Source organism: Pelmatolapia mariae, linkage group LG14, assembly GCF_036321145.2.
Source record: "Pelmatolapia mariae isolate MD_Pm_ZW linkage group LG14, Pm_UMD_F_2, whole genome shotgun sequence".
NCBI classification, from domain to species: Eukaryota; Metazoa; Chordata; class Actinopteri; order Cichliformes; family Cichlidae; genus Pelmatolapia; species Pelmatolapia mariae.
Genome location: NC_086239.1, coordinates 15,187,323 through 15,206,287, shown reverse-complemented (window position 1 = coordinate 15,206,287; position 18,965 = coordinate 15,187,323). Strand labels below are relative to the sequence as shown.

The 18,965-nt window shown below is 39.3% G+C and overlaps 1 protein-coding gene across 1 annotated transcript in view; it reads left to right on the top strand.

Moving 5' to 3' along the window:
* Positions 1 to 18,965, top strand: part of pcp4b (Purkinje cell protein 4b) — a 42,848-nt gene that overhangs the window by 16,885 nt on the left and 6,998 nt on the right. The window contains exon 2 of the mRNA XM_063493431.1: positions 9,880 to 9,931. Within this exon, the coding sequence (XP_063349501.1) occupies positions 9,880 to 9,931 (52 nt within the window). The remainder of the gene's footprint in view (positions 1 to 9,879; positions 9,932 to 18,965) is intronic.

Genomic DNA, 18,965 nt, shown 5'->3' with positions numbered 1-18,965 from the left:
GTGTAAACCTCTTTAGTTGACTTTCAGTTAGGTGATCAAATTTGCAATTACCTGCAATCTGTTTGTCGTAGTACCTCAGTTATCTGTGATAAATTGTTGATAATTACAAATGTGTTGCCGTCTACATACATAGAAATTCCCATTGAACAGAAGTCACCTCCACTACTTACATTACAGACAGAACATCAAAGATCTGAGACAGAAATTCTTCCACAATTAATGATGAAAAATGACAGTCTAACTGCAGAATGACATTGGTGCTCTGCAACTTTGCTTTTATATAGAAAACCAGGTAGCAACCAGGTGAGTCGAGTCTGCTATTGCAAAGACACGTATTGCAGACAACTTGTGCTCATCAGTGCAGACGGATTCTGCAACAAGCTGAAAAAATGTCTGTGCTTATAAATTAGACAGCAATTATTAACAAACTTCCAATCTGTCTGAATGTGACCGCAGTCGCTCTGAGCTGAACTGTGATCGTTGCTTCCTGCAGGTGACCCATGTAGTCACCTTGCAATTGAAACTGGTCATCCAGAGATTTATGCTGAATCTGTGGGCAAAAAAACGTCATAAATGAGAAAAAATTAAATACAATAACCAGGCAGCATGGTTGTGATGTTGCCCAGTTTAGGGATCAACAGGTATGAAATCACTGCCCACTCATGTAAAATAATGTTGCTATTCTTGGACAGTCCCTCAGACCTGCCATGTTTTATTCTGTTTGTTGACTGTTTCTTATTCAGACATTAGAGAAGCACCTCTATCCTTTTCTATCTATATCACGTTAAATTTTCAAAAGACATACAATAAAATAACAGAATAATAACATCATATTTAATATAATATTGCAACTCATTGGCCAACATATAGTCTCGAAACCACTGGCTACCATCCGCTGACTTTGGCATTAAAGGTCTTCGCTGCTGGCAACACTGGAGGTGCCGAAACATTGGCCCATAGAGGTTAATCATCAGATAACCACTAGTTCCTCAGATCGTGTCTAACTGCAGGTTGGCAGTAGAAGCACTCCTTTAAGGCTCCATTCATGTGGACCTGTTTTATGTAGACCTAACTACATAAGGATTAAATGTGAAAGCACTGACTTGGTATTTTTTGCTTAGACGCATGTTAATCTTGACATTCACTGAACAAGAAATGCTTTGAAAACTTGGAGTTTGACGACTTGATGATAAATCACACAAAAGTCAGGTTCAAAGTGTCGGCGTGCCTGCAGCATCCTATTCTGCAGGGCAGATAACCGACTTTGACTTGGAGTGAGGAAAATAAAGGCTCGCTCTCAGCAGAATGAAAGGAGGAGGATGATTTAAAGGATTCTCTCTGAAAAACCTCCTCGCTCTCTTCCCTCTCCATCCCCAGATGAATGCCCAATCAGAGATAAAACATATTTACATTTCTCTGATGTGCAATGCGCTTATGGTATGCGCGCACGGGATTTTCTGTTATTCTGCCCGACTCACCACGTGTGCGTGCAGGGACTCTTGTTTGCACTGTACGCGTATATGTTTTCTCCTTGCAGTACTGTAATTGAAAGCCCGGAGGCACAAAATTGCAATGCAGAAACAGCAGATTTGCATGCGGTGCGCTGCAATCGTAGTTTGTGTTTGTCAACTTCACCTAAAGGCACACAAACACACACACATCAAAGCATTGTTTGCTGACCTTGTGTCCCTTTGAGTCTGTAAATGATTAATGAGACACACAATATGTATCTCTCTACTCTCTATCTCCCTCATCATCATGTAATTACTGTTTTCTTCTGCTTGATTGGTTTCTCATCTACTTGTTTGTTTCTCAGTGCAGGAAATTCTGTGTCTTGTTGTTCTCCTCCATCCTTTCTACAGGTGCACTGATTTTTTTTTCGAGTGCAGGGTAATCTGCAGCGTGAGGATAGCCCCCTTTCCCCCCTCAGTAATCTCACTCATCGAGCGCTGCTGTTATTGCAATTTACACTTGGCTCAGCTCCAGAGCAGCTCGGCCTTAATGGCTCCTCCTCTCTCCGTTGCACTCGAGTGTTATAGCTTCTCATCATCACCTCAGTGCTAAACTGAGAACTCTTGCCATAAACACAATGACCTCAAGACGCTTCTTGAACTGTAGCCAAACTGTAACCTGTTAAACCCGCAGAACCTGTTGTAACTTTAGTATTACACGATTATTATGGCGACGTTTACATCTACCATTATTTGGTTGTGTCAGAGGAGAGATTCAAATGTTTCTATTGGTGCTAGACAGCATCAATAAAAAAATAAATCAGAAATCAAAATTAAAGCATCTTTGCAGACAAATGTGACATTCAGTCACTTGACCGAAGTGCATCTCTGAAAAGCAAATTAAAGTCTTTCCCTTCATTCATTGTATCTGCATGACATTTGCAAATAAAACTCATAAAGAAAACACTCCACAGTTGTGAGATTACTCTCTATTTCTCCTATGTGCTTTTATGTACAGTGGCCACTTTAGAAAAGACAAATAATTGTGTCAGATGAAAACGGCTTTTGTCACGTATGTGCAACATTTTTGTGAAGTCTTTGCACTCAGCATGCGTACTGGAGAAATTTGGATAAAATATTTGGTCCAATGAAATACTGGATGGATAGCTCACTGTTGCTCTTGCGGACAACTAAGTTTTTCTTGACACGTGGTTGCACTTAATTTGCTTTTACATTAAGTTCTGTTGGCAGACACACATTTTCAATATCGCTTGATCGCATTCATTTAATTGTGAGAAGTTAAAATCATGATTGAGATTAAAATTCGATTTATTGTGCGCCCCAATGTAGTAGCTGTTTGCTGTTACCAGGGGGCACTGTCACATGCAACCACTCTGTGCACGCAAGCATGTCTGTATAGGTTAGGCAGGTTTGTGTTAGCAAATACTCACACATACAGACACACATGAAGTGCCATAAATCCTGCATTAGGGGTGGAGTTCTGGCTCTACTCCTGCAAAACCTCTAAAGGGAGATTAAATGCCATCACATTTGGCTTTCTTTGACACAGGAGAAATGGATGAGGTCCTCACCCCATCTCTATGCTAAACCCAAACAGTCTGTATGAGCAACTAACCTTGGCTACTTGTATCTCCTCATGATTACTAAGAGCACTAAAAACAGCTTGGCCTTGTTTAAAGGACACTGACAGAGTTCAGGTTTAGGTTAAACAAGGACTGAATGGCATGTAAAAACAGCCCTCTGTTGGGACTCTCCTAATAGACCGGACAGTTTAAGTATAAACTTCCAAGAACCCAAGAAAACGCAGATCAGACTTTTTCTGCACTTCCTAAACGGTAAATAGTTGGTCCATGATTCCACAGGGAGAATAAATCAGCAACTATTAGCCGGAAGGTCTTCTTCACAGTTTTTGCTTCCAAATCCTCAAGTCAAGCAACGCTTACATCTGCACTGGTGTTATCTAAGAGAAGAGAGTCAGTGATTTCTACTGATGCCTTTAAAGCCTCACAGTTGTTATTCCGTGCTGTAACTGTGGCTACCAGATTTATGAAAACCACCCTCCGACATACTCTACAGCAATTTAGAGGATAAACAAGTAATTTTTTTTAACACAGCGTATATTTCAGCGGTAACTGTGGAAAAAGTGAAATATTAATGCTGATGACTAAATGACGCAACAACCTCTCACTGAAACTTGAACTTACCATCTCAGCTTTAATCTCCAGTGTGCAAACACCACCACCGTGGTTGCCTGACTAGTACATTTATTAACACTGCTTCCTTACATTGTATTGAATTTAATTGTCTGATTAATTGTTGGGAAACACAGATTAACTGCTATATAAATTCTTGCTGGAGCATGGCCATAAATGGTAAATGCTGTCATTTGAAATGTTGGCACTATCGGTTGACTTTAAAGGACCATGAACAACAAACCCTTTGTGAAGGATATGAATGGTTATATGTAATTTGTAACCATTTAACAACCCTAAATGAGGTGAAAATGACTGACTTGCTTAGTTTATAATAAATGGAATGGACTCATAAATAGAGGAAGAAGTGTAGGTAAGCTATGGATCAAGTTGTTTTTATGCTACTATCTATTAATAGGCCTGTTGGACTGCTTTAGTGATACAAATAAATTAAAAAAAATATCTGCAAATGGTCTTGTTGTAATAAAGCTGCGACGTTACATCAAAATTATAGCTCCAAAAGCAAACACGAAAGACTCATGCCCATGTGCTTGAGGCTAGTTTTGTGTGCAGTGAGTACTGATGCAGTGCAATGCAGTCTGACTGTCCTCTTTTCTCCTAGTCAACTGGTGCCACAATAGCTTCTGGGAGCCACATTAGTGTATTGTGAAATATCAGCTCCAATAGCTCCAATGCAGGAAGCAGCTAATTTCATGGCTGTTACTAAAGGCTGCTGTAGAGACTCAGTTACTCTCTTTGAACTGGGATTAGTAACGAGGAAGAACAAAACAGTGCTCTTATCTGGTCCTGATATTTATTTGGCGCTGCAGGGGTGACTGGAAGAGAGCTCAGCTGTTTTTCTCTAATGTGAATTTTAACAGTCACTTCCCTTCAGCTTTCTCCTGACAGACAAATGCAAAAGTGAGAACAAATCAGGAACACATGCTTGACAGGTAAGCATCACCTGCAGTGTTGTATGCACTTTTTTTTACACACTTGAAGTAATCAGTGTTTTGTTTTGGTTTGAAGTGCATCAAAGACAAGCCCTAAATTAGACTTTTCTTCCCAAAAGGCACAGCTGTGTTGTGTTTTGAGTTAGCGTGGATATTTCATACCCTCGCACCGCTCATGCTTCTGCTCAGCATCAAAGCACAGCGCACGCCGTTTGAAATTCATTGAAAGCATTGGATTAATAATGCAGGGAGAGAAGCTGAGAAAAGAGGACACGTAACGTGATGTTTTCTTGACTCCTCAGCTATTAAACCATGGAAACCCATCTGACATGACCGAATGGGAAACCTTTGACCGAGCAGGTGAATAGCTTTTAAAAGCTTGCGGTGAAAATAGCAGGAGCTAAATCCCCCAGGAGGCAGTCAGATACATGCTCCCTAAATGAAACCATTTTCTTTCTCTGTTTTGCTACCGTGGCTTCTCCTCATTGTTTCCACTGAATTTACTCGAGGTTAAAATAAAATAATAAAAGATATATAGAAAAGAGATGAGTAAAATTCAATATCATATCAATAACTCTGCTAAGTATAGGCAAATAATGTCAAGCCCTGATGATAAGCACTGTGCAAGTGAAGGCCCTGTTTCATCTTCTGTACTTTACTTTATCTTCAGTCCTCTTTTATGCTAGTCTTGCGACTGACTTGCTACCAAGCTATATTTAGCTTAAACTCTGGAGACAGCCAAGATGCTAGCTCCAGTGATAAAAAGTTAGCCCAGTACTAAAAGAGGCAAAAGCTGAGGTCCTTTGAATGAGTACATTAAATTTGCTCCAAAGCAGGTGAGTACCATAGAAAGATGTGTTAAAATGGTCCAAATCCACCATGAAAACAGCCCAAAGCTAGCTAACGCCTCGTAGCTGTAGTAGTTTCCTCTCATTGAATGTCTATATGTGAAGCAGTTTCTTTTCATAACTTGCCTATTTAAACTGCATTGGGATAAAGAAACATTACTTTTGTGGCATGACCACTTTGTTACAGACAGTAGCACATTTATCTGATAAATAACATGACTTGCTCTTTGGTTCATTGTACAAGCAGAACGTTTGGAGTCAATTTATAAATGTTTTATTTTGTTTTCTGTGGCTGCAGCCAGTAGTTGGTGATGGTTTATATTAAATGGCTACCTTAAATATTTAAATAGAAATTCAATTAACTTGCGTACTGCGCAAACACTGTCAGAGGGGCATTCTTGGGTGACACAAGAGATCATCAAAACCTGCTTTGGTTGCTAGCAGATAGTTTAATGGAAGGTACCGACTTGGCTGCAAAAGCTGACAGTTGTAGTGAGACTTGAAAAAGCATGTTGCAAGTAGGAAACAGATTTTTTATCTTCAGGGTAAATTTTGTATCTTACTGTAACTAACACATTTTCAAAGAACCAACTTTTAATGTAAAAATTGATGTTCCTCACTTTACGTTGCACGTTTGCACAGTTGCACTACTGCTCAGTGGGCAATTTCAGAGTCTGCACACAACACAGAAACTACTGGTGACCATGGCAACCTGCTAGTGATAAAAGCAGTCACAAGGAGGTTTACTGTGCAGCATTGTTTACAACATTTTCAAAGCTAGGGACTGTCAGCAACCTCCAGCAACCACTTGTCAACCGGTCATGGAATTCACACTTTTCCCTAGCAACCAGAGGTTACCAGTTGGTCATCAACCAATCACCAAACCTGCTCGCATTGGGGTTTAGCAATGTCACAGCGACTGCCAGCAACCTCACCCAACCAGTTGGGGAATACAGCCAAAGCTTTTAAATGATCAGAATTGGTAAAAGGAAGTGTAGCAAACTGGCATATTTAAAAAGCTGGAACTATGAAAAATAAAATTTAATCTGTAACACATTCTTATGATATAATCACTGCATTCTGATCTCTGAGGCATTTATTGACTTGTATTAGTAATAAGAGTTGCACTGAGTGAAAGAGCCCAAACTGACTGCATGCTGATGGTTTTTGAGGTTTTTTAAAAAGTCTTCCTTTAGCTAACAACCGGCTAACCAATCACAGGACAGACTCTTCCCCTGAACTATTACCAGTTATCACGGAGTTGTATCAGTTTCCATCTCCGCAAGAAATCAAACCATAAATTCTCCACCACAGTGCACTATTATTTTAGAGCTCTAAAGCATGTTGGATAAACTGGTTTCTGGTTACTCCCACTTTAGGCTCCAGGAACACATTTGACTGCAAAGGCTGAAAGTCTCAGTTTCTCTTGCCCCCCCTTCCCTGGACCACAGGAGGCAGTCAGAGAGTTGATTCAGGTCATTTATCTTCCCAGTGCCAATGTTTGTAGACTACATCTTAACTGCAGAGGGAGGTATTGATCCTGCTCTCCTCTCTTCATACCCTCCTCCTCGATACAGAGGGGAAAAACGATCACAGCTTACACCCTGGTTATGAATATGAAAATGCATATTGTTGATGTTAAAGTGACATTGTAATTTCTGCAGTGATTTCCTGCAAGAAAGTTACTCGACTGCAGACAAACATGTCTGAGCTCAAATCGATTCACAGTGATTGCACGGGGGACTTTCGAGCCTTGTACCATGTGTGTGGCTTCAGATGGAAATCGCACTGCAAAAAAATGTTATTAGCAGCAGAAATTTAAACTAAAAGTTTGCTAGTGGAGCATTTCCTCTAGGGTGTCTACTTTCTGTGCATAATGATTTTTATTAAAGTGACAGTGAGTTAGGAGTGTTTGCACGCTCTCTCTCCACAGAACCCTTCGGTTGTGGCTCTGAAGATAAATGGGCCACCAAGGAGGGCCCAAACACAGGCCTGGGGATAGGGATAGCTAATACTGAATTAATTAGCATGGGCTGATATGGTGGAGCAGCAAACAAGAGGATCATTTGATGCTATCTGCTTTTAGCGCCATTAATTTTGAACACTGTAGGGAATGCTCTTCGTGTCAATAACTGAATGACAAAAATTATTAATATATTTTTAAACAAGTAAATAAAAGTGCAGTGACATCATATTCATGCTTCCAGAGGAAAACTTTATTTCTCTGACAGGTTTAGTGCCCAGGGTTTAAGCGAAGCTAAGCTAACCTGCTACTTAAAAAAAATAAAAAATGATATTTTATATCTTATAATATTTAATATTTAAAGATTCTGAGTTCAAAAGCCAGGGAGGAGACCAGCTGAAAGCTCTGAACCCTATTCTTGTGAGACGAGTGGAGGGAGGAAGAAGATCTAAGAGCGCGAGGGGAAGTGGCAACCTGGAGAAGGTCAGACAGACATGCAGGGGCGAGGCTGTGGATGGCTTGAATGGCCATAGAAACATCTTGAAATTAATGTGGAATTTAAGTGGGAGCCAGTGAAGCTGTTGCAGAACAGGAGTGATGTGGTGAGTGGATTGTAGTGACAATACAAGCAACTGAATTCTGGACCAGCTGAAGCTTAAGAAAATATATATATAATGTATATATATATATATATATATATATACATATATTAAAAATAGACATCTGGTGATACTAGGCTGTGGAAGTGAATTATGTTGCTTGCTTGACTAATCACCAACATTAAAGTACCAACTAAATGCTTTTTTTGTTTTTTCAAAATAAAGACACAAAAAGATTTGTGATGGGTTTTTTAAAATAATATGAACGCACACAGCTTTACAAGGATGTCACAGTTGTGTTCACTGGACAACGACTGATATCAAAATGTGTACTGGCTTTTGACACTCAGCTACTCACCCCCCAAAAAAGGAAAAAGCAGAAGGCTTGAGATGTTACTCCTCGCCGCAGCCCATCCTCCTCCCTTCCTTTCCTTAATCCGTCTTTACTTCTTTTATTTGGTTTCTTTATGATGATGATGATGTGCCTTCTCTTTCTTTCTGTGCTGCATATTAAAAGCTATAATATGGTTTTAAGAATAGCTTTGCTTAATCTGCTCACTGTGATGAAGTGTCACTCTTATACTCTTCTGTAATGTTTTACCCTTTTCATGCCTCTAATGCTGAGTACCTGTCTGGATCCCAAACACTTTAACATACAAATGAAGGCATTTTACTACCAAGAGCTATATAGTTGTTTTTTTCTTACATAAACTTGTTTTTATGACCGATATTTAAAAAAAAAGATGAACATTTATTTTCCTAGCAGACTGATATCTCATTATGAGGCAAAGCTTTTCAAACTCCCCGGTGTTTGCTCTCACTTCATGTACACACTGAGAAAATCACATGTTGCGTTGGCAGAAATGGGTATTACATACATTAACTGAGCGTGTGCGAGTGTGTGTGTGTTATTTCTCTAGAGATTAGTGCCTATTTGCAGTTTGATGGGGGAAAGCGAGTGTGTTTGGAATACAGAGTTAATATGATGTGGCAAATAAATGGCTGTTGGATAATGAGACATGGCATTTAGATAAATGTCGCTGCTTTAGTGTTTAAAGGCATAATGATAATGCTATATCAACTAAGCGTGGCTATCTGCATTATATAACATCTAGATTTTATTTATTTAAAATGTATTTAGCAAACAGGTACGCAGTACCTACTAATGTCCTTTGGCTTGTTTTGGACCTGTGCACCTTTTTATTTAATAGGCTATAAAAATCCTATGAATGTGTAATATATACTTTTAATACTATAAACTGATGTGAAATGTGGTATTAGAATGAAGGTACATAATGTAATTGGACTTTATTATACAATAAAACTATACCTACAATGTACACGACCTCATTTAGTTGACGTTTAAGCCCTTATTTAAAACTAAGGTTTAAGTACTCATCCAGCTGCATGAGGCTGTATAAGATATACTTATATTAACTCATAAATAGTGAGAAAAGAAAACATGTTGCTACTATTGTGACCTCTGTAGTGTCACAGTGACAAGTCATAGTAAAGAACAACCCCTCGAGTACTGTGCCGGTCCCTGTCTTACCGTAAACTGTCTCTACTGTCACGGGCTCCTTGGTCCACAGGGCCTGCACTGCCCAGCCCATGTGGCCACATTTAAGACCCCCCTCTGGCTGTCATGGGGAAGGCGTGCTAGCTCAGCCTCCAGTATGTCAGAAGCAATTATGAGACTGGGTCTTAATAACCAATAAGAGCACAGACCAGTGGCACGTAGTCAGGCCCTTTGGATACAAAAACAAGATGCTGTCAGAGTAAAGTCTGGTGGATTAAAATGAGAAGACATCTGTGCTCCACTGACGCTTACATTTTGTTTTTTGTATTGCAGAGACAAACATCTGGAGCTGCTGCTGGCAACAATAAGACTTCTGGAGGACAAGGTAAAAAAAAAAGTCACAAAATTATATGTTTGTTTGTTATTTCCTTTGGAATATACTTGGACATTTATTTTAGGGGAAATAAACTGTTGGTGCAGGGAAGAGGAGATTGGAGTTTACAGTATAGGATGGTTTTAGAAGACAGATGACAGTAGATGGACAGCAACAAGGAGAGAAGGACATGCACAAAGACACAGATTCACCTCAGGCTTTCCATCAGATCCGTTCTTACAAGAGTTCAGGGAATGATGTCATCGTATGTGACATGGAGAACATTTGATAAATGTCAGAGATTATGTGATTTTTATCAAATTACTCCTTATTATTCAGAACAATATAATAATCTCTTCCCCTGCTTGACAGAAGATCATCTTGTTTATATTGCTTATACTTTATGGCTTTACATTATTTGACAAAGAGGTTTGTTTGCAACTTTGATGTCCTGATTCAGCTGGAAAAAAACACCCTAAAAACCAGGAGACAAAAGTGAGATGACCATCAGTGTCTGTAAACACACTTCTCTGATGATTGCCTCCCTGAGCAGAGACAGACGGCCTGTATGATTTCAGTCCTGGGGGAAATAAAGTACAGCTCTGTGCACCGAGTGCGTTACAAATCATGTTTATTGTTGAGCTTTCTGTCATTAAACCCATCACAGCAGAGCAAATAAAGGCTTCAACGAGAGAACTAATATCCTCCCTGGTTTCACCTTCTCTAAATCATGGCACTGATTTGATGCCCTGACTCAGCAGCGCATCACAGATTGAGATGGGACCAAGTAGGCTGCGCTATTTTTATGTGATAAAACAGTGAATCCCGGATTTTATTCACTTTATTTGTGGGGAACTGCATTAGAACTCAACAGCACCGCTGTTACACTGACACCTGTATGTTTACAGATCTTTGATATGTCATAAATCAGATATATTAGTCATGTAAAAAACTTTTTTTTTTTTTGGTATGAAATAGTGACATGACATGCCACACTCAGAAGTCCTGAACTCACAAAAAATAAATCACTTGAAACTATATTTTCAAACCATAGAAATTCTTGAAGACGTGACGTGGTGTGTGCAGCAACAGCTGCTCTATAAAAGGCTACTGTCGGTTGCTCCCAGATTTTTAACGCTAGATGCAATTCCTGGTGCAACCCCCAGGGAATTTGTGTCTCCACCCGGGGATCTTTTGCTTGTTAGGCGAATGTGTAACTAGTAAACAGTGGAGCAGTTTTGTATGTAATCACAAAGCACCAAGTACAACAAACACAAGGCATTAAAGAAAGTTCAAAGTAAAACAGGAAATAGACGAATGCTAAACAGAAGCCGTGACAGAGAGAGGAGAACAGGCATCATCAGAAAGGTGAGACAGAGAGAAAACACTTGTGGAGCTAAAACTGCAACTAATAAAAATCAAAACATCACAGGAAACATAGTTGGAAACCTGATGCCATCTCCCCAGGACAAAGCAGTCGTGGTATGTCTGAAAATTCTTAGAGAACCAATCTGGTTAGTACATGGTTGCTAACAGATGCCACACACCTTCTCTACTTTTAAGTCATTTACATTTGTGCACATGTAAATTGGGCCTCATTTGTTGGATGAAGACGGTAACACATTCGACTGTTAGAAGCATCACCGCTCTGTCCCTTATGTCAGCATCATAAACCCAGGGGTGCAGCTCCTTGTGTGTATAAACACCTCAATAGGAAAAAAAAACAGGGCTGGAAGCATGCGATAATGAGTTTGCGTCACCACTGACGCAAACTAGAAAATGTTTTGTTTTTTCATTCTAATCTATAGTAAGTAGGAAACAATTCTTGAACACAAGCTTTCTGTTGGTAGAAAGTCTAACAAGGATGTCCAAGCAACCTCAAAAAGTACCTGAAACCGACGTCACAAATTTGGAGCCGTTGTTCAAGTAGGAATACATGTAAAAATCAAACAGACAGAATGGCCAGCCAACCGTTATACAACCATGAAATGTTTGTTGGGATTACAAACTGAACTGAACTGAATGGATAAAAATGAACTGTAGACTCAAACAGGAATCAGACTCCAAAATCGCAGAAATTCAAACAACAAAATTTAAAAACACAAAACCCAAAGGTGCCAAAAAACATGCCAATATGTGGCTGGCAGAGTGCGGACCCAATTGCAGATCTGGAGACACGACTGAACTTTGAACAGCATTTATTGCCAGAGCTTGGGGAGCGAAATACTCTGTGCAGAAACTCAGACTAACCAGGAATCAAGCACTTACAAGGTACAAAACTGAACACGCACACATGGGGGAAAGTATGACAACGACAAAGACCAGAGGGAGACTCAGACAATAAATACACAGGAGGGAATCACGGAAGACAGGAACTCAATGCACATGAGACAAGGGAATATCAAAATAAAACAGGAAACATAACAAACTCAAAGCAGACACTAGAAACAGGAACAGAACACAAACGTGACTGAAAGACGACTCACCTGAGACAACTAGCAGAGAGACCAAAAAGCGAGACATAACAGGGATCACAGAATAGAATAAGAAGATAAACACATGCACACTATGACCTAGACAAGAACCTATGAACTAGACAGACCAAAGATAACCAAATGTTGCAGAAATAAGAATATAATACAATGGAAATAACCTTAAACTCGAAACACAGAATACCATAGGACTAAAACCAAAAACGTTTCATTAGACCAAAAATAATTCCCAAACCTCTAAAACTCAAAGGACATGGCCCAAAAACCTAAGATACAAACACACACCGATGTTTGTTGCATTACACACAGGCAGTACTGTCAGAAAATATTACGGTTTATGTGCAATTAGTTGATGAGTGTGATGGTGAGGTTTTTTTTTGCAAAGGTAATGATGTATTGTATAGATAAAGTTACATAAAACAACTTCAATTCAGTTTTATTTCTATTGGATCAAATCACAACAGCAGTCGCCTCAAGGCATTTTATATTGTGAGGTAATACAACTTCAACAATTACCTGATGCCCAAGGAGCAAGCAGTTGGTGACTGGGGGAAGGAAAAAAACCCTTTTTAACAGGAAGAAACCTCCAGCAGAACCAGGCTCAGGGACCAGTTGGGGATGAAGATTGCCTTTCTAACTATACGTATTCAGAGGTAAACAACAACCTTAGAAACACATTCTGTTTAAGTGACAGAAAATGTTAAAAAATCAAGGTACAAAGATACAATAAAGAAGGGAATAAGTCTTTTTTCTACAATAGAATCAAAGCAAATCTTTTGTTCCAATGTTTCAATTTCTTAAATTATCCACCTTAAAGAGTTAGAAATACTTAAGGGAGTAATCTGCCTGGAAAGTGCGTTTGAAAAGTGCATCCTCATTTGCGATTGAGAGAAGCTTGGAACCAAGTTCACGCAGCAGCTGACCCCGTCTAAAATAAAACAAAAAGTCGCTCCAATTAAACCGAGCCGCTGTTTCAGCTACATTATTCACCAACAGCAATTAACGGGATTATCTCGAGCAGGGTAAACACTGTGATGCAGGAGACTAATTTTTCACTGCCTTTAAAATTCAGCTCTAGCATTTCACTCACTTAATGAAAAGAGAAAGTGAAGGAAACTACACGGCCCGCAGTACACATACACAAACACAGAATGCGCCTTTGTTGTCTGACCTTGAAAATTAATTTGAAGCCTGTAAAAACTGCTTTCCCAGCGTGTCTGAAGTGTGTTTCTTAATACACAGAGATGTGGGGGGAGAGAGAGAAAGAGTGGGCGAAGGGGGTGGGGAGGGGGAGGGGGAGTAACGCTGCTATTGACTCGCCCATTCTGCATCCCGCGGCACACAGCGCAGTCTTTAGAGGCAACCTCTCACAGGCTCAAGGACAGCCACAAACAGATGTATTCATATTCACTGGAACTCATTTTGAACTGGGTACGTTTAAGTACATGCAGCTGTGACGCACCTCAGAGATGCAGAAGGGGCTGTTTCCCTGATACCAGCGGGTGGAGGATGCAAGTGTCTACTGCAAAGATAAGGACGCCAGATTGAATGTTTATCAAGTGGATACAAATGAATCAGTCTTTTTTCTGCTTTTCTGCATAAAGAGTTAGAGAGTGCTGGCTGCTGGTGCTCATAAATTTTACTCTTATTAAAAGAAAGTGATTCAGAAAGTGACACAACAGGTTCCTATTGTTTTAAACGTCTGCAGAGTGATAATAATGTGCAAAACCTGACATAGATAAAACAGAAGTAACTGCAAATGATGTTGATCAGAAGAGGTCATTTGCAGGGTGTCCTATCTGCTATTTGTTAAATATATAGCTGGAATATTATTTATTTTCATGATGCAACATGATGAAATTTTGCTAATTTTACTCCTTTAGTGCAAAACCATCTTAAGGTTTGTTTATCTAACCGCAGAGGAACCTGGACCTTCATTTGAGGCTTTTAGAGTTTGATGTGTAAAAGAATCTGTAATTATATTTCTGTTCAAGGTTCATCTCATTTACAGAATAATTCAGCCTGTTTAGCTAAAATGACTAAACTTAAACACGTAAAATACAAAACTTTTCACTTTAAAGTTTTTCAGTTAGCTTCCCTGTAGGCATTTAATTTGAGAAATTCAGGCATTATATTGACATTAACAGTGCTTGAAAGAGAGTAGAGTCAAAGCAACTGTGAATGTGTGCGAATGAATGACTCAGACAATGAAAACCTTACAAGAGAAACATGAGATTGGTGTGCATTATGCTCAAATTGTAATAGCAGCTAGGTGAAGAGCACAGCCAGGCACATTTTTATAATGTCACATGTAGGAGAGCTGTGCTTTCAGGGCTCGAATACAGGGTTAATGTTTTTGAAAGGGCGTATTTTAACCCAAGCCTTTATTTATTTAGCTATACAATACCTGAACACAACCAGGCAGTTAAACTGAAAACATTAAACTATTAACACTAAAAATTAATATTACTGTTGTTTTTTTCACTACGCACAAACTTCATTCTCCTGGGTGAAAGGCCTCTGTTTTCATTCTTTCATCCAACATAGCTTCATTTATGCTTCGTCCACTACAGGTTGACTGTAGTGACTTGCATTTTAAATATATAGTGGTTATTTAAGTCTTTCATATTTCAGAAATCTATCCTAGCGTTGACATTTTGTTATGTTTTCATGACAAACAGGGAGAAAAAAAATCACTTCCCAACTCAACCCGCATCTACGCAACTTAGTTAGTTCTGATTGGATCTCTTCTCCTTTGAATTTCATCTCATTTTTACTGGTTGACAAATGCATCAATACATTTTATCATATTTTTTGTCCTTTTTATTTAGTTACAGTCTTGTTTTAATCAGAAAAAAAAATTCTTGTTGAAAATTATTCTTCAAGGAAATTTACAGTTTTTTGGTCCTTTCTCTATAAACCCTACAGATGGTCGTTTTGACGACGTCTACATATCTAAATTTATTGAGCTGCTGCCATGTGATTGGCTGATTCAATATCTGTGTTAATGAGTAGTTGAACAGGTGACGATGTATATTGAAGTCCGTGTATTATTCAGAACCTTTTAGTGGGCTTCTGTGACATTGGCAGACGTGGTTGGAGTCCAGATGTCATGTGTTTGTACCATATGTTTCATTTCTTCAGTGACCTTACGAGCCCAAGTACGACACAGACTGTCCCTGTCACTGAAACAGCTGTTAGTACCACAGCTTTACATGATACTGCATGAACAAACCACACTGACAGTAGCAGTTAAGGATGGGGCACCGTGATGCTGTCATATGGGAAGTGCCCCCTGTTACCTGCTTATTCATGTGGGACATGACACATGAAAACAGCTCAGTTACCTCATGTAAATGTTAAGCTTGCAAAGTAATGTTAAAGAACAATGTGGAACTGCTCCACCAACGGCACCTCCCCCCTCGTTTCAAACAGGCACAGGCATAATTTCAAACGGGCTCACCTTAGAGATCAAAGTCATCCTTGTATAATTAGCTTGTGACAAGCCCTCAAAGTGAAGATGACCCATTTTCTACACACTTTTTAATTAGCTTTACTGTACTAAATTATAACCATAATGAATTCTTCCTATTCTGTTGGATAATGTTATTGAATGCACACCGTATCTCTGTTTCAGGAGCTGAAAACACAAACAGTATTTCTTCTTCAGGCCTTTGAATGCACCATGTTTTCTGGCTTCCTCTTTCAAATCTGATGCCATGTCCAAGTAGGTTACACAGATGCTTCCTTGCCAAAGCAAGAGAAAAAACATTAAAATAAAAAGTAGACATAAAGGGGAAAACCGTACCAATCGATTCTGACATGGTCCTCCACGTTTATGCGCATATCGATCGTCTCTCTCGCGGTTTTCTGCGCCTCTCTAGTGTCTCATGGCCTCAGGGGTTGACGATATTTCCTTGACTTTCGCTGACACGCTGGCTTTAAACTGTACACACACATTTCTACCCACATAAATATATATGCACACAGTACATATGAGGATTTTTCATGGCTCCAAATGAGTCTTTGTAGGGTGACTGTGCAATTGAGCACAACTGGTCTGGGAACACAGCCTGAGTGTGTGTTACCTTACTTAACATGCATTTTCCTTCCTTAAGGAGTCTTTTTTTAGTTATTTTTGGAAATTTAATAGACAAAAAATGTGAAAATTTTTTTTTATGTTCACGCAAATGAAAATCGACTTAAAAAATGGTTATAATATTTCTATTGCGCTTTGTTCTTTGGGAGGCTAAAACCTCTTGGGAGGTTCTGTTTGTGTGCACCATATGTCATAGTTAAACAAAATGCTTTCAAGTCCAGATCTTTCAGCAACTCTGTTATTTGTTTTGTGTAAAATTTAGAGGTGCCATGGTAAAAAAAATGCCAAAAACGTTTAAAAATTCTGACTGGCTTGTTCTGATAGCTGGAGGACATTTCTTGCTTCTTGTCTATCTCAAGGATTCCCAGTTTACTTTAAGCTTCACAGGTGTATATGTGGCAATTGCACTACTGGGTCCATATGGATAAGGAGGTGTCTCATTACTGCGTTTTATCTCTTGCTATGCAAATCAGACGCCAGAGTGTGCCTCCCCTTGTGTCACCTGATCAATATTACTGATAACATTGTATAATGTTACAGTCCAGGCCACACTTTAGACTCTTAAGCTCAATTTATGATCTTATATGCTGTAAGTGTCACTGATTCAAGTAACATAGTTGACAAATAAACCTCCATTCACTGTGACATCTACTGTTGGTGATGCCAACATAGCAGAATATTGTAATTTTGTAAGCCACAGACCCACAATATTTAACAAGAACGCTAACCAAAAGTAAATACAAATCTCATCCTTTCAGCACCAGAAGCAGCATTTTACTATTTTGTAACCCTTTTTTACAGCTGCGTAACACCTGTGAAGGGGCTGTCAGGTGTTTCATTGTCACCCCTGGTATTCACTGCATATTCCTGCCAGTTATAATTCCTGGTGTGTTGCACACTGCTTTCTGAGAATAAGACCCAAAGTGAAAAATTTAGAAGCAAAAGATCTAGATTTTTTGTCTTCACTAAGTTGGTGGAAAAATGTGTTGCATTTTTCTATTTTGTGACATTTGAGAAATAGATGCAGTGATTTTTTAACACATGGAAATTAAATTTCTACAATTCTAATGAGATTGAAAGTCAATATTTGACACAAAAACCTTCACTTTCAGCAACAAAGCCTGAATTCCCTTAGCCAAGCGTTCTTGTCATTCCTCTAAGTCGTCTTCAGGAATAGTTCTCTGGCTTCTTGAAGGACATTCAAAGCTCTTTATTGGATGCTGGCTGCCTTTTGTTCTGTTCGCTGTCAAGATGATCCCCCACTGCTTCAGTAATGTTGAGGTACTTTTCTGTGTTCATATTTCCATCAGATTTAAAGGGATCTCCAACACCACTGGTTGAAATTGCTCCCCAAACAATGACAGAACAGCCACAGTGTTGTACAGATGGCTGTAGATACTCACTGTTGTACCTGTCTCCTGACCTCCTCCGTACATACTGAAGATGATTTTATCTAGAACATTCGATTTTGGAACTATCACTCCATCAGACCTGACAGTGTCTTTCAGTCCAGCTCTTGTGTAATTTAGCATAGCTCATCTTTTTTTCTCCCTGTTTCCCCTCCTTAAGAATGGCTTCTTTGCAGCCACCTGTTCACTGAGAAGATTTCGGATGGGGCGTCAGTGAGAAGCAGTTAAATCAACTGAAGGGAAAGATGCATCTCTCGGGTCCTGTATTGGATTATTATTATTTTTCCTATTTCTTAAGGACATTACTTGCAGATACTGGTCTTCTGCTGTAGTCTATTTTAAGCCAGTTCCTCTTTTATCCTTTTTGTCCAGTTTACTCAGATTTTGTAAGAACACACTGCACATTGTAGGTTCAATTAAAGAAATAGGAACAAATTATGTGTCTTTGTGGCATGCTGCTAGCAACAACAGCAACAATATGCGTAAAGTATGCAGCACAGACCATTTTACTCACAGATATAATAACTTGCTGCAGTAACATGGGCTAAAATAGCCGTCCACATGCTGTGCGAAAACTTAATAAGTTCTACTTTACTTTCAACAATCACTTTCTTTTGTCTCAAGGTCTATAAGCCTTCTTTCATGTCTCTCGTCCCCGGCTCACACAAATCCCTCTCATGGCTCAACTGGTTTTAAGCAGTGAAATCAATAAGATGTCCCAACTTTCACTGGGCTTCAAAGCGGCTTTTAAAAGGCATTCTGAAAGAAAGCCAACCAAGGAGGGTCTTATCATGACTCTTATGAATCTATTCCATTTAAACTAAATCACCTTAGCTTCAGACCTCATAGCAATTAAGCCTAAATTTCAGCAGATACCACACAACAGCACCGTGGATTTGTTTATTTATTCTTTTACTTGCTGAAAGTACAAAACCAGACGAGCGGGTGCGGCACCCCGACAGCAGATATTACACTCACATTAAGTAAAGACAGGGACGCTGAAAGGGATGCCAGGGGTAATGGGTTTGATGATCTGTAATGTGTGT